Genomic DNA, 21,575 nt, shown 5'->3' on the forward strand with positions numbered 1-21,575 from the left:
TAACTCTTCATAACTGTTAATTTTGCAGCCTTATCTGCCCCTGCCCATGTTGTTGTTCTCAGTCAAATGAATGGCAAATTTGTTTTCAAAGCCAAGTTAGACTGATTAATGACAGATAGCATTTGCAATTAGATTAGGTTTAATTCGATTAGTCTTGCCTGGCACTGAGGCTGTGTCCGTGTTGAGGGTGGTGGTGGTGACATCTTGTAGCGCAGGGGTCTGTGAGGTGGCTGGTGACGGAGAGCTGTCATTGGATGGCTGTGATGGAGGAGCAGCAGTAGGTGTGACCTCACCGCTTGACAAATCAGTCGGAGGAGGAGGAGAGGCTGTACCGGGTCCTGATTCCAAAATCTCACTTTTTGAAGTGACGTGATCTTCAGGAAGGACTTCATTCAGAAGGGATGGGGATGAATCTGTTTTCTGACCTTGGGGAGAAGTAGAAAGTATCTGAATGAGCAAACCTGTTCATTTAGAATGTATTAATTACAAATGTCTACATTACAGTCTACAACTGTGCTTGTAGATCTAAAAAGAAAAAAGAAAAAAAGAAATGTCATGTTTATTTGCTACAGGAAGAGCGCTGTGAGTGTGTTCTCATGCTGAATCGGTGACGTGGGCGTTCCAGACCGGATCTGTACAGCCGAGTTTAATGGTCGCACAGTGAACGCACAGGGAACAAAGCGGTTGTGACCTTTATGTGTCAAGAAGGAGCAGAGGAACAAACAAAACAGATAAAATGTGCACGTGCACAGGTTTTTGAAGATTTAGAAGATAGAAAAGAAGATCACCCTATCACTATTCTCTGCAACATCATAAACCACTAAGTGGCCAGTTAAACTATAGTTTAGATGCATAAAAAAAAAGAAAATTAAATAAAAAAAACATTTTTTGTTTATACAGACAGGAGAAAGGCCAAATTCGAACCCATGTCTCCCACATCAGACTACGTGTTCCAAAAGTGAATGAAATTAACACCCTGAACGGAGATCTCGCTTCAAGAATATAATTAGCACTTAAGGAGGAGATACAAATAAATGCAAATTGGAGACCAAAAACAGTTCAGTTACAAAAATGTTACAAAATATAATAGATGAACTGTTGTTGTTTTTTGTGTTCCCAAACATATTGTTACTAATTTGATCTTTTCCGTTTGCAGTATTGTAACGTGCAAATTGCCAATGACATTTTCAAAGGAGTGATGAAAGATAGACCTAGATCTGTGTGTATGTGTGTGTGTGTGTGTGTGTGTGTGTGTGTGTGTGTGTGTGTGTGTGTGTGTGTGTGTGTGTGTGTGTGTGTGTGTGTGTGTGTGATCCATGGATGTTAAAGGCTCGGCTCTTTATGGAACCTTCAATGCCAATAATGAACTTTTACTTGTAAACCAATTTTTTTCCACTAAATAATCTTTTGTGTAATGGATATGTTCCATGTATTTTTAAAAATAAAGGTATCAAAGGTTTTTTTTTTTTGTTGTTTTTTTTGCAGTGATGCCATAGAAGAACAATTTGTTTCCCCAAAGATCCTTTCAGTGGTCAGTTCTTAAAATAAAATAAAATGTTCCACTATAAAGAATCCTTAGTAGGTTCAATTAGAGGTTCTTCATGGTACCATCAATGCCAATAAAGAACCTTTACTTTTAAAAGTGTAGATAGACAGACAGATAGATAGATAGACCCATAATGTGCTTCATGTATAGGCTAAATAATGTAATTAAAAATTAGGACATATATAAATTAGTAATGATGACTACTCCGAAAAAACATGCGAGCAAGACAAAGCCTGCAGAGACTGTAACATCATGTTACTGGTTTCGTACTAGACATCAAGTAAAACATAAGCCATGTGCTTACCTTTTATGTCAGATAAATGAAGAACCGTCGCAGTCCATATAATAAAAGCGCTTTGAGTCCTCATGTTAAGATAAAGCGACTCAAAGCGAGCGCGCGCAGACAACGTGTAGATTCGCTCTGTGATTCCCGGGATGATCTTTCCGTTAGATGACAGCGGACATCGTCACTGCTAAAAATATCTCGAGGGGTCTGGGCTTCAAGAGCGGGGTGTGGTTGACCGCAACCTATGGTCTAAACGACAGCTTATTTATAAAGAAAGCGACAGGACCACTAGACCGTTTGAATCGCATCGAATCGGATGTGAAGGGACCGAGTGATTTGAGTGAACTGGCTCGAGACAGTCAAGTGAATGACGTGTAGCGTCAGTCCTGTCAGCTGTTATTTAGCGCGACCCACGTGTGTGTGTGTGTGTGTGTGTGTGTGTGTGTGTGTGTGTGGTGGTGGACCATCCCGTCAGAGCAGCCCATTACACACACATGAGCTGACGAGACTCCACAAACACCCCCTCAAAAAGTACCATTGAATACTGGCTGTCACAGAGCACAAGAATAGGAGATAAGGAACTTAATTGGGAATGGAGTCAGTGAATGCAGAGGAGTTCACGGTGGAGGCGGTGGAGAGGGTGAGTATGTGACATATAGCCTACAGGAGCTGTGTGGCCAAACTGACTCACAGAAACACAACATGTCACTCAGCCATTTGTGTTTGAGCTGACAAACGGTGACTAATAACTTTTTCCTTTTAGGCTACATTTCACGTAATTGTTATATAAAGGTAAAAGGGAAATTGTTACTATATTTTAGATGGTCTACCATTTCTTTCACTATTGCAGCTCACTTAAAGGGATAGTTCACCCAAAAAGGAAAATGTTGTCATTACTTAGGCTACTCTACCTAAAGTTGTTCCAAACCTGTTTGAGCTGCTTCTTTCTCTGTTAAACATAAAATAAGATATTTTAAAGGTAACCAAACAGTTGGTAACCAAACATTGGCACTCCATAGTAGGAAAAAAATACAATGGAAGTCAATGGGTGCCGTCAACTGAGACCAACATTCTTTAAAATATATTATTTTGTGTTCAACAGAAGAAGGAAACTCATTAAGGTTTGGAAGAACTTGATGGTGAGCAAGTGATGACAAAATTTTGGGTAAACTCTCCGTTTAAAGATTAGCCTACTGCTCTATGGCAAATCAGTTTTAACCCTCATGTTCTATTTGTGGTCTGAATGACCAAATAGCTCTTTAAACATAGGCTACTTAACATTAAAGTAACACGCTGAAGATTAGAACTGGTTAAAAAAATGTCAACATGATGATACACAAAAAGTCCTTATGCACTACTTATGTTTGAAGTATCATAGACCACAGATATAAAACATGCAAAATAATAATATTCTCTTACTTGAAATAGCCTACACTCATACTAGTTTATATTGACTTTTTTTTGTTTTTGTTCTGCAATATGCTTTTGCCCAAACAAAAACAATGCTAGGATTCCAGCAGTGGTGTTCTGAATTGAGGAGTCAAAGCCCAGTAGCCTTTAATTCTCATCAAGGGGTTGTTTTAAAGTCAGCATGAAACAGAAGTTGCAATAGTATTTGCTTCCCTATTGTAACGTATGAAACGGCTGCGTGAAACAGCTCCTCGAATGAAAAAATTTAGGGCGGGACTTGATTTTGTCCATTGGGAATTGATTGGATGGTTTTGGTTTGCTATTGCTGTGATCTCATGTGAGTGACAAGTTGTCCCGGCCTTGCTCCAGTTAACATGTCAGCATTCATTTGACGATATTTTTTTTGAAAATCAGACCCAAAAAAATAACTAACATACAAAAAAACTACAATCTCATGTAGCATTCGGACGATATCTATATTGTGGAATATATTGTAAGATGACTGCAACACTGTATTGACCAATCAGAAGCCAGGAGCAAATGATCCATTTAATACTATACACTATACTATACTATACTATACTATACTATAGTTACTATACTATTGAAAATTGTGTTTAAAGGGTTTGGTGGAATATCACCTATCACTCTGCAGAACACTTCTGTCACTGTTTAACATTTCATGAAGCTTGTGAATAATAGTTATTTTGTGCTTTTCTGAAGAGGCACTTAAAGGTGCTCACACTTTGTAACACATCTTTCCCTCGCCGGTCAAAATTACCTGAAGCCCTAAAATTATGCTTGCTTACTTTTTTTTTTTTTTCAGAAAGCTTTTTTTATTTCATTTTGATGGTACTTTTTAATGCAATTTTTTGCATTACATTTTTTTATTTACCTTTAAATTACTAGATTTGATCAATAAATAATAAATAAATAGTAATTTAAGCACATTCTTTCAACTTAAATTTAAAATAACTCACAATTTCATGCTTTTTAATTCTGCTCAAAATATCTTACATGAAAAATATATGTACAAGCTGGTTGAAGAAAAAATAAATAATAATCTTACATTGGGTGTCTTTGCCGACCTCTTGTGGAAAAAAATTATATAACATGATATTTCATGACTCCTGCCACTAGATGGCCGTATAGCTCTATTTGGAGCAAATGAGCTGTTCCGCTGGGTCCTAAAGTATTTTCTCTTCAGTATGCATTCAGATACACATGTAGACATACATTTTTTTTGGTAAAGTTTTAGCATTTTTAGTTTGAATTTTGAGCATTTTTAGGTTTTTCTGTGTACTGAAGCATTCCTTGCATTACATTCATTCTTAAGGGGGTCAAATTGACCCGTGAGGGAAGGATTTGTTCCTTTTTTTAATAATAAAAAACATAAAACTCCTCGAATCCATTAAATTTTTTTTGTGTGTGTATTCGTGGTTCAAGTGCGACAATAGTCTTAGGGTCTTGGGCCCCTCTGATGAACACTCATTTTTTTTTAATTCAAAATGACCTGAGGGAATGACGAGGGTTAAGCGATTTTTGAAAAATGCTGTTGAAAGTGGATCGGACCAAGGACCACAACGCACTTGTAGCCAATCAGCAGTAGGGGCCGTGTCCACTCATGATGGGGGATGAGACTAGAGAGTGAGCAAGATGGAGGTTGGAAGAAAGACTGTAGAGATGGCAAGTGCAGAGAGAGATATGGCAGAGAGAGAGATAACAAAAGAGTAAAGGCCCGTTCACACCAACAACGATACCTTTAAAGATAAATATTAAGATAACCATATTAGCATCAACACCAATGGAAAATATCATTCTGTTTTTGATACTTTAAATGCTTGAGGTCATAATAGCAGGTTTGATTCTGATTGGTTGTCAATGTTTTAATCGTTCATCAGATAAAATCGCTTTGAAAGTGATTCCAACTATGTAGTTTCTCTGTGCATTTATCTTTATCGTTATCTTTATAGTTATCGTCCTTGGTGTAAACGGGCCTTAAAGCTCAGAGGAATATCACTGGAAAAAGAAGTGTTATGATCAGGCAAGAGCTTTAGGACCCATGTTATTAGAAAAGATTTCCAGCGCTGGAGAGACCTAAAGTAGCGGGAAGGCCTGAAAACGGGCGCCGAGGTTGCGGTTTTACCAAACATGAGTAACATTGGTTTTGAGTGTGTGCTGCTGGTGACTGACAACAAACTCTTGCTTGTATACACTCCTGTACTGTATGTTCAGTTGTTCATTGTTCATCTTCATGCATCCTTGTTGTTCGTTCGTCATCTTCACTTTATTTTTCGCGAAGCATTATTTTGCTTCACTTCTGCTATGATGTTTGTGCATTTTGGGGGCGGAGCAATGAAGGGAGGGGTGTGTTTGTTTGGGTTGATTTCAAATATCAACAATGTTCAACAAAGATTTAGAAAAATTAGCATACTGCACCTTTAAGGGTGAGAACTAGTCCTATCACTGAGTTTAAAGATATGTGTGATAACCATACATTTTAGTAAGCAGATTTTTTCTTTTCTTCAAGATCACAAGATGTAAAACTGCCAAAGTCTAAAGTCTCAAAATCTGAGTAGTAAAAAGAGCAGTATCTTTTGGTTTGGAGAAGGCTTTCCCTGTGGCCTCTAGGCTATTCCTTCATATTCCCATAATTCCACTAACAGTTGAGCAAAGCCATACACACTTGAAGGTGTTTGTTCTTGTGCAGTTCGGGACAATATAGGAGCTTCTGGAAGTGGAAAGTAACTTGATATCCTCAGTAAGCTGTTCGAGTCTAATAATAACTGTCAGCATGTGGGGGATTTGGTGGCTGGTTTATATTATGCTTCTCCATTGTGTCCTGTGATTTCTGTTGCATCTTATCTATGCACTCAATTCACATTTTTGGGTAAAGAATATGGTAATATTACTGGGGATGCACCGAAATGAAAATTTTGGACAGAAACTGAAAATTCTGGATGCACTTGTCCGAAAACCGGAATCGAAATAGACTTTAAAAAAATAAATATTAATTTGTTATAAAAAAAAATTATTTTATTATTGTATTATTAGACTTTTTTATTGAATTCAATAATTTTTATGAATCTGAATTTTGATTTAAAAAATACAAGCCAATAAAATAACCACACTTTTGTTTAAAGTAACACACAAAAATATTAAATATTATATTAAAAATCTATATTTTCATATTTATATATCAATATCATTCTTCATTAAGATCTATGCAACAGAATAAGATTCAACAGCTTTATTTTTTTGACCAATTATCAAAATAATGTTTAGTCCTAAAAAGCTATTATTATCAGAGCATGTGAGCAGATACAGGGAGCGGATCAGTGAACAAGAGGGTAGAGTCATTTTACCAGCGTTGCCCACATGGCCATACCACACCATGTTACAGCCATAGGGTTACAGCACAGTAGGGCCAGTGGAAACAGAAACAAGTCCAGAGAACTTGGAACACAACAGAACACTTAGCAGTCGCTTCGAAGTTGTGCATCTTCGGAAGTGGAGCCGCTTGCAAAGTTACAAAACATGCTGCGCCAGAGTGAAACCTGATCGCTGAACACGGAGGGGTGCGGCGCATATTTTTGAATTATATTTTCAGCCTATTTTCTCTTTCGGCCAAAAAACGAAAATGCCATTTTCGACTGATAATTTTCGGCAGCTGAAATTTCGATGCATCCCTAAATATTACACTATATCATTTTTTTATTTTTTTTGAAAGAAGTAGGCCTATCTTATGCTCAAAGGCTGCATTTATTTGATCAAATATACAGTAAAACATATTATTATTGTAATTGTAATTAAATATAAATGTTTTGTATTTTAATATTGTCACATCCACCAGCTGGAGTGCCCATGATCTCCATTAGAGGGCACCACTCTGACTCTTGTGCTATCTTATCATGGATTACATTTCCCATAACCCACTACCTGGACTCATTAATCTTGATTACAGTCAGCTGTGTCTCATTACTGTGTTAACCTTTATATGATATCTATGGTGTTAACTGCGTTTATAAGCCATTTGTGTCCTGTCATTCTTTGTGAAGTCTTTTATGTTGCTACACTACATTTCTGAGTGTTTCCTATGTCTTGTTTTTTTGTTTTTTATTCTCTGCCTGTATTATGGATTATTCTTTTTGCCTGTGTTTTCTGCCCTGTTGCGTATTTGGATTGTTTGGCTGTGTGTTTGACCCTTTGCCCATTATATGAATTACAATTCTGGATTGTCCCAATAAAGCTGCATTTGGTTCTTCGACCCAAGCCTCGGAGCAGGTCTTAACAAATTATTTCAAAGGTAATTTATTCATGTGATGCAAAGCTGAATTTTCAGTATCATTACTTTTTAGTTTTCAGTGTCACATGATCCTTCAGAAATCATTCTAATATGATGATTTGCTGCTCAAGAAACATTTATTATTACCAATGTTGAAAACAGTTGTGCTGCTTTATATTTTTTGTGGAAACGTGATACACTACCATTAAGGATGCATTAAATTGTGACAGTAAAGTAATTTATAATGCTACAAAAAAAGGATTTCTATTAAAGTAAGTGCTATTTATCAATGAATTTTGAAAAAAATCAGTTTCCAAAAAAAATAAGCCTTGGTGAGAAATAGAAATATTTTTTAACATTATAAATGTCTTTACTGATCAATCCGATCCATCTTTGTTGAATAAATATATTATTATATATTTTTTTATTAATGGTAGTGTATCATGTTTTCAACTAAAATATTAAGCAGCAAAAACTGTTTTCAGCATTGATATTAAGACATTTTTCTTGAGCCCTAAATTCATTATATTAGAATGATTTCTGAGGGATCATGTGACACTGAAGAGTAATGATGCTGAAAATTCAGCTTCACCATCACAAGAATAAATTACATTTTAAAATAAATTAAAAATAGTAAATGGTAATGTTTTACAATATTGCTGTTTTTACTGTATTTTTTTATCAAATAAATGCAGGCTTTGTGAGCATACAGACTTCTTTTCTTTTTCTTTTTTAATAAAAAATTATATTTTATATACTGTGTATATATATATATATATATATATATACAATAGAAGCAATCTTTCCTGATGTTCTTTAGGCTCTTCAGCAGCTCTACTATGATCCTGATATGGGAAAGAAGAATGTGGCCCAGAAGTGGCTCACACAAGCCCAGGCATCACCACAAGCATGGCACTTCTGCTGGGCTTTGCTCCGGTCAGACAAAGTAAGCAGTATGGGCGACTAAGGCCCACTTTAAAATCTATGAATTTCCCTGCGTTAGATTTACAGTTATTTATTCCGTTTCACATTAGGTTCCAGAGATCCAGTTCTTCGGAGCAAGCACATTACATGCTAAAATTTCCCGCCACTGGTCTGACCTCCCAACAGGTCAACTAGACTCTCTCCGTTCGCAGCTCATCGCCCAGGTCGGCCAGTTCGCGTCAGGTCCTAAGATGGTGCTGACGAGACTCTGTGTTGCCCTGGCCTCTTTGATCCTTCACGTCCTACCCGAAACATGGCCAACCGCAGTGCCTGATCTTCTGTGTGCCTTCCAGACAGGGGAGGGTGTGACAGAGGCTGACGGTCAGGCCCGATGCCTCGCGCTTCTAGAAATCCTTGCCGTTCTGCCCGAGGAGCTTCAGAGCAGCAGGATCGCAGCCTCTCGGCGTTCACAGCTCAGAAGTGCTCTGGCCGTGGAGTGGAGCTCCGTCTGCTCCCTGCTCCAGCAGTTACTACAACGGGCAGACGCTCCCTGTGGGGTCAGAGAGCGGGTGATGAGGTGTGTGTCCTCCTGGCTCACGCTGGACATCGCTTTGAAGGACAGCGAGGGGCTGCTGCAGAGCTGCTTTGCCCTCCTTAAGGAGTCTGAGCTCTTTGACATGGCTGTGGAAACCATCGTCAGCATCATCTCACAGCCTGATTGTCAGAGGTGAGATACGCCATATATACTGTCGAAACAAGCACTATTTCCTGTCATGCATTAATATTTCTTAGCATAGCTTCCCTGTATAGAGGGTATGCATTGACGTCATTTTCCCGCCAGAACACACCCCCTCAATCGGACTGAGTGGCAAAAGAGCTTGATTCAATAGAGGAAACTGCAAAAACACGAGTAAAACAAACGATTATCAGTTTAAACTAAAGGTTGGACTTGATATAGTGTTCCTTACAACTTACCAAAGATCCAGAGATCCATGGATACTGACATGCAGCCAGGAATCGTGTTTCCTATAATTTATATGTGCCTGATTTCGACGCCATGGGAAATACATAAATAAGGCACATTTGCCTGTGAACGTTTTATGTAAATGCAATATAGGTAGGTCTAAATCCGGTTGATAACTTATTGTTATATATCGTCTTATTGTCCAGCCCTGTATAGTTTTTGTCAAGTTTTTATTTAAAAACATCCAATTATGCAAAATATAAGATGATAAATATTTAATTGATGAGTTGTCAATACGATATATAACAATACGATATATAGGGTAAGATTTTACCTAAATTCAGCATATTGACAAAATGATAACTGCAAATCCACGTTTCGCTGCCTGGAGTCCAGTTATTTCTGTGAATTGCAGCGATCCAGTTGCTTCTCTTTTCTGTAGCTTTCGGCAGTTTGTAAAAATATACCTCAGATTTCTTGTCAAATCTATTTGTACAGTCAACTGCAAAGCTATTTCCCGTTTTAGATGTGTTTTGTGTGTCTTTCACAGCATTCACACTAAAATCCAATGCTGCACCAATGATCCGCTCAGTCTTTTTGCCACTCAGTGGGCGTTACCGCAGTCACTCCGCCCAACGAAAAGGTTCATAATTTTGTTTTGTTTTGTTTTGTTCCTACAATAGGTTTACATGCATCCAAAGTCAAAACACTTTAATTTTCTTATAATATACATTGAACATCACCTGAAAATGGTTTGTTCTAAGATTCCCTCTGAACCCCTCCTTACCGAGAGCTTACGGGCCCAGTCTGTTGTGATTGGTCTACCGCTTACAGCGAGTGTCGGAAACCAAATATCCAAATATCCTCATCCCTTTGAAGTGCATGCAACATGGATTTGCAATGCTGAAAACAGGGCCTTCTCGACAGGATGAACCAAACTCTTCCAAGCCTCAGCTACAACTAGTGTTTGAGTGCGGGTCAAAGTAGATGGTTTTTATGGGCAGCCAATGAAGACCATAAGTTGTCATTATGCAAATGTGTTATATTGTTACATTGGTTTGTAACAGGAAGTGAGACTGGAATTGCTGACGATTCATCTCAGCAGTTCAGAATCGATTCTTTCTTTTAGGAGACAATCACTTTTTGTTGTGCATTTTCATCTATAAAATTTTGCAGCTTTTACATTCACAAGCAGCTATATTACACACTGCATAAAAGGGAATATTCGAAAAAGCATAACAGGGGCACTTTAAGATTTATGTATTTGAATATAAAATGTCCAACCATTTGCATTATGCAGTTTTTAACATAAAACTGGGGTGGATTTCGGGGAATTTTCGTGGTAAAATTATTTTTTTTTTTAATTGTTTAGTATGAAATATTCATGAGATTTTTCTTTAATCGTTTTTCATATTCCTTTAGAAAAAAAAGAATTCAAATAACATCCCGGCAGAGTTGAGTATCTTAAAACCAATGGATTTAAATGATTAGTTTAATGATTATTCAGTTGGTGTACTTTTCTTTAAGAAATTAACTAATTTTATACTAAAACAAAACAATTAATATTCAATATTGGCTGATAATTTGACAAAAAAAAGTGTGATTGTATAATATGATCACACTTTTCCCTACACAAGGAAACTAACCATCACTTGAAACTAACTGTCCATTTCTGTATGTCACTTTAAACCCCTGGTGCATAAAAATTCATTATTACTCTGTGTGTTTGTTGATGTGGAGGTTTGCAGACAGTCTGCTGAAGGTTGTTCCTCAGGTTCTGGGTCTTCAGGAGCAGCTAAAGAAGGCGGTGCAGGATGGAGACATGGAGACGTCTCATGGAATCTGTCGCATTGCTGTAGCTCTGGGAGAAACGCATTGCAGGTTGGGCGTAATGACTTATATGCATCATTAATCTCCCATTAATAACAGTCTTATATGACCTCAGATGGCCTGGGCCTATTCATCATTCGACTGCCTTTGTCTGTTTGATAAAACCTCTTCTTCCTCTTTCTGTCCCTCTCGTTCCCCAGGACTCTTCTGGAGCAGGTGGATCACTGGCAGGGCTTTCAGGCTCTAGTGAGCATGATTATGTCCTGCACTGGTACACCTGGACGTTACCCTGTGGATGAGACCTCCAGCTCTCTCACACTCACATTCTGGTACACCCTACAGGTACAGCAGGTCCAGCCAGAACAATCACTCAAGTGTGGTGCCAAGTTCCAACTGGTATTGCATTGACTTGTGCAGATATGAGGTTTTGAGTCGTATATCGGCTGCTTGTTTCAGGATGAGGTGACGTCATTGGATGCTGAGAGGCAGACGCTCTATCTACAGATCTACAGACCTGTGTACTTCCAGCTGGTGGACGTTCTGCTGCAGAAGGCCTGTTTTCCCAGAGATGAGAACTACGCCACATGGTCCGCAGATGACAAAGAGCAGTTCAGGACCTACAGGTTAAACTAGATTTTTAAGAAACTGCAAAATTATTTATATATTTGTTATAATTATTTTTCTTAAAAAACAAACAAACACAGAAATCAGGGTTGCAGTGAGACACACTGTGGAAGTGAATGGGGCCAATCCGTAAATTTTTAAATGCTGACTGTTTCAATAGTATATCCACAAGACAAAAGTCTTTTTTTTTTTTTTTGGTCCATATTGACATGAAAGCATCACTCAGTTGCTGCAGATTTGTCGGCTGCACATCCATGATGAGAATCTCCCGTTTCTCCACATCCCAAAGGTGCTCTATTGGATTGAGATCTGGTGACTGTGGAGATTTTAGAGACTCACTATCATGTTCAAGAAACCAGTTTGAGATGATTTGATCTTTGTGACGTGTGAGTTATACTGTGGAAGTGGCCATCAGAAGATGGAAACACTGTGGTCGTAAAGAGATGGAGATGATCATCAACAATACTCAGGAAGGCTGTGGTGTGTAAATTATGCTCAATTGGTACCGAGGGACCCAAAGTGTGCCAAGAAAATATCCTCCACACCATTAAACTAACACCAGCAGCACCAGCTGATACAAGGCAGGATGAATCCATGCTTTCATGTTGTTTATGGCAAATTCTGACCCGACCATCTGAATGTTTGCAGCAGAAATCGAGACTCATCAGACCAGGCGACATTTTTCCAATCTTTTATTGTCTAATTTTGTTGAGCCCGTGTGAATTGTATCCTCAGTTTGCTGTTCTTATCTCACAGGAGTGTCACTGGTGTGTCTTCTGCTGTTGTAGCTCTTCTGCTTCGAGGTTCAACATGTTCAGAGATGCTCTTCTACAGACCTCGGTTGTCACGAGTGATTATTTGAGTTTCTGTTGTCTTTCTATCAGCTGAACCAGTCTGGTCATTCTCCTCTGACCTCTGGCATCAACAAGGCATTTTCTCCCACAGAACTGCCGCTCACTGGATATTTTCTCTTTTTCAGACCATTCTCTGTAAACCCTAGAGATGGTTGTGTGTGAAAATCCCAGTAGATCAGCAGTTTCTGAAATAATCAGACCAGCCCGTTCGACACAAACACGCCACGTTCAAAGTCACTGAAATCACCTTTCTTCCCCATTCTGATGCTCAGTTTGTACTTCAGCAGATCGTCTCGATCATGTCTACATGCCTAAACACATTGATTTGCTTCCATGTGATTGGCTGATTAGATATTTGCTTTAACATGCAGTTGAACAGGTATACCTAATAAAGTGGCTGGTGAGTGTATATTTGAAATGTATTGTGGCCAGAATTTATTTATAGATTTTTTTGTTACATAGGAAAAGGTTTAATACTTAAAAACAGGGGTGTATTCACTGATCCCCTGGTAAAGAACATTGATATTTCAAAGCAGTCTGATTAAAACCATCATGTGCACACTTAAAAGCACTAATAAGAATGTTTAATTGGATCTCAGGGTTGACATCTCAGATACTCTGATGTATGTGTTTGAGCTGCTGGGCCCAGAGCTCCTCAGAAACCTATATGATAAACTAGGGACACTGCTGACGGACACAACACACCCCTCCTCATGGCAAGTCAGTCCTGATGTTACATAAATATGGTGTGTATATATAATATAAATGTCATGTATTATATTGAACAATATCTCTATGTCATCTCGCTCTCTCCTGTGGAGGATATAGAGGCTCTGCTGTTTGGTTTTCAGTCCATTGCTGAGACAGTAGATGTCAGTTACTCAGACGTCATTCCAGGACTGATCGGTCTGATTCCTCTGATCACAGCCAACAATATTCAGCTGGCTGAGACCATCATGTTCACCATAGGTACACTAATTCATTTGTAAACACACATTGCAAATGTATTCTAAAAATAAAACCAAATGGTGATGTCAAATGCTGAGAAAAATACCTGCATCATTTTGTGTTTCAGTAGTTTAGTTGCTATGGCGATCAATTGATTTTGGTTCATGTTAATATAGAGATTTTTCATTATTAGTTCATGTTTAATTAATAACACATTAACAGAAATTTGTGAATGTTGATTTCATGTCTGCACAAATGGTGAAGTTGAAAGTAATTGACTTCTGCTGTCATGATTTCTTGTAGGCTCTTTGGCTGAGTGGCTGGCCGATCATCCGGTCATGTTGGCTAGTGTCCTGCCGGTGGTCTTGCATGGTCTGTCCAACCCGGCTCTGTCCGTTTCTTGTGTCTCAGCTCTGAAGAGAATCTGCCGAGAGTGTCGGCAGGACCTCCACCTTCACGCCAGTGACATCATTGCCGTCTCACAGGTTTTAAAAAACCTTTCGCCTAGAAGTACCGCTGTTGTTGAACCAAACCAGTGTCAGTGAGTAATGTACTAAACTCACTGTGGTCTTTCCGGTTTCAGGCGGTGCTTGTCAAAGAGATCCATAAAGTAAGTCCAAGCCATGTGTGTTTGATTCGTATTGATAACACAGTAACTGTAACTTACACTAATAACATGATTACATTGTATAATGCTCAACCATCCTAAGCTTTTAGAAAAAGAGTCACACCTTGGCTATTCACGCCACGGTCATTTTTGACAGTAAGAGTGTAACTTTTCCCACTTCCTTCCCTGGAGTAGTAACAACCTTTTGGGATTTTAAGTCATTTTGATATAATTTAGATTTTAGATTTATGTGTAATTTTCTCCATTTCGCTATTATTTGTTTAAGCAAATACGCAAACCTTTAGAACTAAATTTGGAACATACATTTTTTTCTGGTCCCTATGAGGAAAAAAGCTTATAGATCATAATACATTTAATTATGTTTTTTGAAAATTTTAAAAGTGCAGAATGTTTTCTGTGATGGATGTGTTCAGGGTTAGGGGATAAAACATACAATTTGTATAGTATTAAAATTATTATGTCTATGGAAAGTCATGTTAAAATTGTTTTGTCTATGTGTGTGTGTTTGCACGCCTGCGTGTGTGTGTGTGTGTGTGTGTGTGTGTGTGTGTGTGTGTGTGTGTGTGTGTGTGTGTGTGTGTGTGTGTGTGTGTGTGTTGTGAATCTTTCGCACTCTGGATGTTTTATAATCTCAACCCCTTCATTTCTTTTTGTTCAACACTGGCTGATATATAGATTTAGATTCAACATATATTTAAAAGATTGCTCTGCGTTAGGGTCTTTCCAATTTATGTCCTACGGTCGGTCAATCTTGACCATAAACAGGGTGTGACTTTTTTATGATAACTTAGACTTCCGTAAGTCTAGTTTTTTTTCTTTGGTTGTTCAGATTGAATATCTAAAATATCACCAAGCTTGAACTCTATACCATGGCATGCTTAATAGTTATATCCCAGTAGGATTGACAGTATGTCTTCTGTTCAGAGCCCGCAGTGCATGTGGATAATGCAGGCACTGGGTTTCCTGCTCTCAGCCCTGCCCAGTGAAGAGATACTGGGGAAGCTGCTCTCTCTGGTCACTCCCCACATCCAACAGCTGGAGAAACTGGCCAATGAGCTGGTGAGGTGCAATAATGTCAGCGTATGCTTGATTCACATACTATTAGAGTTATCCGAAACCTGAAAAGAAAATGTATTTTGTATAGTACACAATAAGTACAGTTCCAAAATGGTTTTATAGTTAACTTCCCAGACAGCAACATAGTGCCGGCTGAGATCCGGCCCACATCTGATACGGGTGGAATCCACATGTACTAGATGTGACCTGGATCTGGGCCGACACTATGTTGCTGTCTGGGTTTAAACCCTCATGTCATTCCAAACCTGTGGTGGAACACAAAAGAAGATATTTTGAAAAATGTTTTTACTCTTTTACCCTTTGATGCAGCCCAGCTCCGCTAATAAACTTCCTACTATCCACATCCTTGGCCTGCTGTCTAATCTCTTCTCTACATTTGATCTAAACAAGCAAAGTGAAAGATTGGAAGTGATGAGGCCTGTCCAAACACAGCCATGCAACAACAACCCGGTATGACAACATATCACGGCTCAACCTCCAATCAGTTTAGTTTATTAGCAAGCATGTTTGAATCAGCACAGACCTGTAAAATGAACACTCAACAGTACGTGTGGTTTGACAGCTGTTCTGGTCATTTCTCAGGTGGTGGTTGTCCTGCAGCAGGCCTTCCCTTTAATCCAGACTGTTCTCAACAAGTGGCTGAATGAACCTGAGGTGGTAGAGGTCAGTGTAGGTGAACGTGTGTGTGTGTTTGTGTGTATGTGTGAGTATATGAAAGATTCACTTTTCTCTCACCTCAACTCAGGCGGTGTGTGCTGTCTTTGAGAAATCACTGAAGACCCTTATCCATGAATTTGCACCGCTGGTGACTCAGCTCTGTGAGCTCATTGGTCAGATTTTCAGCGCTTACCCACAAGCCTCGGCTTTAGACCTCACACGACAAGTAAAGACACGGTCTAACCCTTCACATAAAACAAAACATTTCTGTTTACTTCATAAGTTGAGTGTCATAACGTGTTTATGCCTTACATATTTCCCTCTAGTTAGTTCACATTTTTGGCTGTGAGAAGGATCATTTTACTCCAATCACTGCCCTTTTAGAGCTGATTACCAACATCACCATGTCCATTTTTCAGCTAGGTAAGAGATTAGAGTCACTATCAACAATGAGTTTTATCAAGGTCTGTATTCTAAGCGACCAATCGAGAGATTGCTTTCTATTGGCTTTTGGATTATTGCAGAAAATGAGCTGCATTAGAAATCACATACTTCCCTACTATATAGTTGGCCAAAAACAGTACGTGATAAGAGTAGTATGTCCAAATTCACAGTACTCAAAAAAAAAGAGTAGTCAAAAATAACCCGGATGACTTGTTACTTCCTGCGAGATTTTGAAATGGACCTCCAATGGACACTTTACTATCCCATGAGGCCACGGGAGAGGATTTGGGATGGCAGTGAAGTGATGCAATTGACTCTACAGTACACAATCATAATATAAAGACAGGGCTTGAAATGAACACTCACCAAACGTCGGCATTGGTGAGTTTATGAAATTGTCAATCGCCAGTTGGCTGGTAATATTTTTATGAATTCTAACAATGCAATGTTGTGAGAACATGAACGTAAACAAACGTGAACGACGCCCGGGACAGTTGACAGGCCAGCGCTGTATCGTCACGAAAGTTTAAGCTTTGCCAATTTAAATATTCAAGCGCAAGAAGACGCGAAAGGGAACTCAATTCGTTACTCACACGCTGTGTGTAAAGTTTTGTGTGTGCAAACCTCCGAAGTGCATGCCCAGACAGGGCGCAAATGATGAATTGAGCTCTCTTTCACGTCTTCTTGAGCTTGAATGGACAATTTCAAAGTCTTGACGAGTATCACAAGTATCCCAGTAAACAGTCGGTTATGGCTTAAGTGAACGTAAACAGTTTATTGGATTCGCGTATCCTAATAGTCCTGCTGCTATCTGCGTTTTTAATGTTAATCAAACAGCAAAAGACAAAGAAAAAAATCACTCACTGCTCTTGTCTGAGTAAATTTTGTAACTTCAATAGGTATTAATTCATTTCAATAGGTCATGAAATAATTACTTGTTCAAAATAAGGACCTACTCAGAAAGTATGCGATTTCAGACAGCCAACTTTTATGAATTTTAAAGCCTAAAAAATCACTAAATTTAAAAGTAAAATGTAGGCAGTAAACAAACTACACGACTTCAGTGTCACCATCATTAAGCTTTCGACAAACCTCTGTTTCTTTCTTTCTTCTGCGGATCACAAAAGTGTTTGAAAAAGTGTAATTTTTTCCTTAAAATGAATATCAATAGGAGCCAGTGTTGTTTTGGACATTGTATGGACAAAAACAGTTAAAATATTCTGCAGAATATTTTCTTCGTGTTCCACAGAAAAAATAAAGTCATACAGGTTTTGACCTACATGCGGGTAAGTAAATGATGTCAGAATTTACATTTTTTGGGATGAACTGTCCCTTTAAAGGTATATTAAGTAACCTTTTACACTATAAATTGTTTTACCCCTAAAGAAATTAATAGTACATTTGTGACCCTGGACCACAAAACCAGTCACATTGGTCAATTTTCTGAAATTGAGATTTATACATCATATGAAAGCTGAATAAATAAGCTTTCCATTGATGTATTGTCTGTTAGGATAGGACAATATTTGGCCGAGATACAATAATTTTGACCCATACAATGTATTGTTGGCTATTGCCACAAATATACCCGTGCGACTTGTGACTGGTTTTGTGATCCAGGGTCACATTTGAGAAATATTATTAAAATGTTGTACATGACTGGTCTAGAAAAAGCTCCGTGGCTGCCATGTTAAGATCACATGACCAGCATTTTACTCACTTTATCTCTGCGATCAGACACTTTTGTTGGCTAGTGAAGAAAAAAGAAAAAGAAAATCTTCAACATGGAGACGTTGCCCAATTTTACAATTATTGTTATAATATTAACGTTATATATAGTCATTATAGTCATTCTAACTATAGAAATGTTGTAGGCTCCAGAGATCATCCAGATGTGGTGGAGTCATTTATGCAGCTTCATGCTCAGGTCTGTGCTCGTTTATTTTTGCCTTAGTCTTCAGACTTTAGTCTACACATTATCACAGATTTAATATTTTACATACATTTTCATGGTTCAAAAGAACCGTTTCTTAAAAAAACAACAACAAAAAAACACTTAAAGAAGGTTTCCCATGTTTCTTTTTCATGATAGTTTTTTTAGAATAAGATTTGCTCTGATGTCTTTGCAGGTTTTGAGAAGAAAGTCTGAGCTTTATCTTTCAGACCATCTTGATATTAAAGCTGTATTCTACTGTGGTGAGTGTCACTTCAGCAAGCTCATTGAACAATGCTCAGCATTTATTCTTCATCCATTAACTGTCTATGTGTATGTAGGAATCTTATCATTCAAATTCCCTGAAACTCCAACACTGAAAGCAACCTGTCTGCTATTTGTAAGTACTGTACAACACGTTTAACATTCAGTTCATCTTTACAGAGAGCTGTAGTGGAACATACAGCTCAAATGCTAGTGCTTGTACTGGAATAAACCTTTTCTGTACCATTAGTAATTGTAATATTAGTGACCCTGCACCACAGACACTTGAGTGGAGTATATAGTAACCAGACTGAGCTCTCTCGACACAGACGGAGCTGATCTCTCATTGTGAGGATGTTCCTGCTGTGAGGGAGCTGCTTCAGGATGACGGCAAGCTGCTCCTTCAGACCCTACTAGAGGTCAGACATTTCTGCATGCAATTCAGTCATATATAAATCAGTGGTTTCAGACAGACTCTCTGTGCATTAGTGGTTGGGATTTCTCATTATTTCACTAGTAGCTGACAGGTGACCTTTATGACTGAGTCAATGAATCATTAATTTGTCTGGTTCAATCATACTGATTCACTTAGTATGGAAACAAGACTCTCCTCATGAATGAGTCATTGAATTCAAGCAACGAAATAAGTGACTGGCTGCATCCGAAATCGTATACTTCCCTAGTTGGCAAAAAACAGTATGTGACAAAAGAAGTGTCAGAATTCACAGTACTCATAAGAGAGTAAGCAAAAAGTACCCGGATGACCTACAACTTAGATTCTGAAGTATGCGTACAATGGACACTTTACTACTCCATGAGGCCACGGGAGAGGATTTGTGGATGGCAATAAAGCAACGCAACTGACGCTGGTAGGTCACATCAGAGTGACAATGTAGTATGTCCTGAATACATTCATACTAGACACAATCATACTAGAACATACTTTTATAGCAGCCGTGATGTATTTATTTATTCAAAATAAGCTTCTAATCAAAAGAATATGCGATTTTGGATGCAGCCACTGTGTTTATGAGCAAGTCATTGAATCATTCACTCAGCTGATTCGTTCAAGAATGCTGATTAATTAAGGAATGAAACACCACCACTGTGTTGCTCGAAGACCAGAAAACTCTTTTTTTTCATTGGCAGCCAAAATAATTGTCTAAAATCCAAGATACTCAATATTAACCTGTTTATTGAACTGTATACAAGCAATATCATACTCACCAACCAATTTATTTAAATTGTTTTTAAAAATATTTGCCCTGCAGTCAGTTTCTGTTTTGAAGTGTTTCGGAAACAAAGTTATGGCTACTTTTTATTTTTATTTTAATGATTCATTTAATAAATGAATCCAGTGTTAAGAAAGTGTTAACGCTGAACCTTAAAAAACAGATGAAAGTGCTTTGGGACCAAGCACCTCATATGGAAATGTTACATAGGAATATTTAACCATAAAATACTGCATATATTGTATAGATCATGTAAGGACCAATTTCATTGTCCGACACAGGCGATTGGGGGTCAGTGTCCGAGCAGTCTGGCTGAGCACTATGCGGAGGTCTTGTTCTCAGTGAGTCGAAACTGTCCCAGTGTTCTGTCTCTGTGGCTCAGAGAGGCTCTTCTGCCCCCTGGCTTCCCCAGCTCACACCTCACCGCTGAGAACAAAGAACACTTCTGCCAGCAGATCCTCAGGTAGGGCCACGACATTAGCATTAGCATTAGCACCAACACCAGACAGGCACTTTGCAACTTATAATTTTTTTTTATTAATTTCTTGTGTTTAACTATTCGCACAGGGAACAAGCGAGTAAGCGAAGGATGAAGGACATTGTGAAAGAGTTTGCTCTGTTGAGTCGAGGACTAGAAGGGACCGAGTACACAGCGAGCTACTAAACACACTCTCCATGCAAGACCCAGATTGGATCTCGAGACATCTTTGCTTTAGTATTGTGGGGTCAAAAGATACAGTGCACTCTTTAGAATACAATAAAGCTAAATTGTCAACATGTTGTGATTGAAAAAGCAATCTGAATGACATAATTAGATTTGATTTTGGTTTTTGTAATACTGTCTTATCATCTGTAAACATCTAAACAGCACTGATTTCACCACGCAAAAAAAACAAAACAATTTTTGTCTTGTTTTCTATTAAAACAAGTTACATTTACTTACAACTTATTTTCAGAGAATATATTTCTATTTTTCTTTGCTTGTTGAAAAATGTTTTAGGATAAACCTCACTAAATGTTGTGAATATGCAAGTCTTCCTATCTTAAGCAATTTGCTCCATTTTAAGGATGTTCGGAAATTTTAATGTTTTAAGGATTTGTGGATTTTTATTAATGATGATTGTACCGACTCTGCGGAAATCTGTGTGAGCTTTATCAGTTTTCACTGAAACTTAAACATTTTAAATCTTGAATAAATCCCTACATATTTACACTACAAAATTTCAAAGGTTTGTGTTTTGTAAGATAAAAAAAATAAAAAAATATCATGCTCACCAAGACTACATTGATTTGATCAAAATACAATAAAAAAAAAAACATGAAAAATTATTAAAAACTGTTTTCTATTTTAACATATTTTAAAATGTAAATTATTCCTGTGATGAAAAGCTGAATTTTCAGCATCATTACTCCAGTCGTCAGTGTCACATGATCCTTCAGAAATCATTCTGATATGATTTACTGATCAAGAAATATTTCTTATTATTATCGATGTTGATGGTGCTGTTTAATATTTCTGTGGAAACCGTGATAATTTTTTTTCAGGATTCTTTAATGAATAGAAAGTTCAAATAAAAAGCATTTATTTGAGATAATATTCTTTTGTAACATTATAAACGTCACTTTTGATCAATTTAATGCATCTTTGCTGAAAAGTACTTATTTCTTT

At 37.9% G+C, this 21,575-nt stretch overlaps 2 protein-coding genes across 2 annotated transcripts in view; one reads left to right on the forward strand and one right to left on the reverse strand.

Annotated features, from left to right (window-relative positions):
* LOC309501669 (uncharacterized protein) overlaps positions 1-2,264 on the reverse strand; it is a 12,799-nt gene extending 10,535 nt beyond the window's left edge. The window contains exons 1-2 of the mRNA XM_082173837.1: positions 1,851-2,264; positions 159-425 (exon numbers count right to left, since the gene is read on the reverse strand). Of these exons, the coding sequence (XP_082029963.1) occupies positions 159-425; positions 1,851-1,914 (331 nt within the window). The 5' untranslated portion in view covers positions 1,915-2,264. The remainder of the gene's footprint in view (positions 1-158; positions 426-1,850) is intronic.
* Positions 2,265-2,274: 10 nt separating this feature from the next.
* ipo13a (importin 13a) lies at positions 2,275-21,544 on the forward strand. Its single transcript, XM_082173779.1, has 21 exons — positions 2,275-2,472; positions 8,348-8,473; positions 8,562-9,178; positions 11,156-11,296; positions 11,446-11,587; positions 11,702-11,868; positions 13,323-13,443; positions 13,545-13,692; positions 13,975-14,156; positions 14,255-14,281; positions 15,224-15,358; positions 15,686-15,826; positions 15,959-16,039; positions 16,122-16,259; positions 16,360-16,456; positions 18,352-18,404; positions 18,607-18,673; positions 18,752-18,810; positions 19,004-19,093; positions 20,188-20,369; positions 20,474-21,544. Exons 1-21 carry the CDS (start codon positions 2,425-2,427, stop codon positions 20,568-20,570), a joined length of 2,859 nt encoding a protein of 952 aa, XP_082029905.1. The 5' UTR covers positions 2,275-2,424; the 3' UTR covers positions 20,571-21,544.
* The last annotated feature ends 31 nt before the right edge of the window (positions 21,545-21,575 follow it).

The sequence above is a fragment of the Leuciscus leuciscus genome (genome assembly GCF_965113295.1).
Source record: "Leuciscus leuciscus genome assembly, chromosome: 6".
Classification (NCBI taxonomy): domain Eukaryota; kingdom Metazoa; phylum Chordata; class Actinopteri; order Cypriniformes; family Leuciscidae; genus Leuciscus; species Leuciscus leuciscus.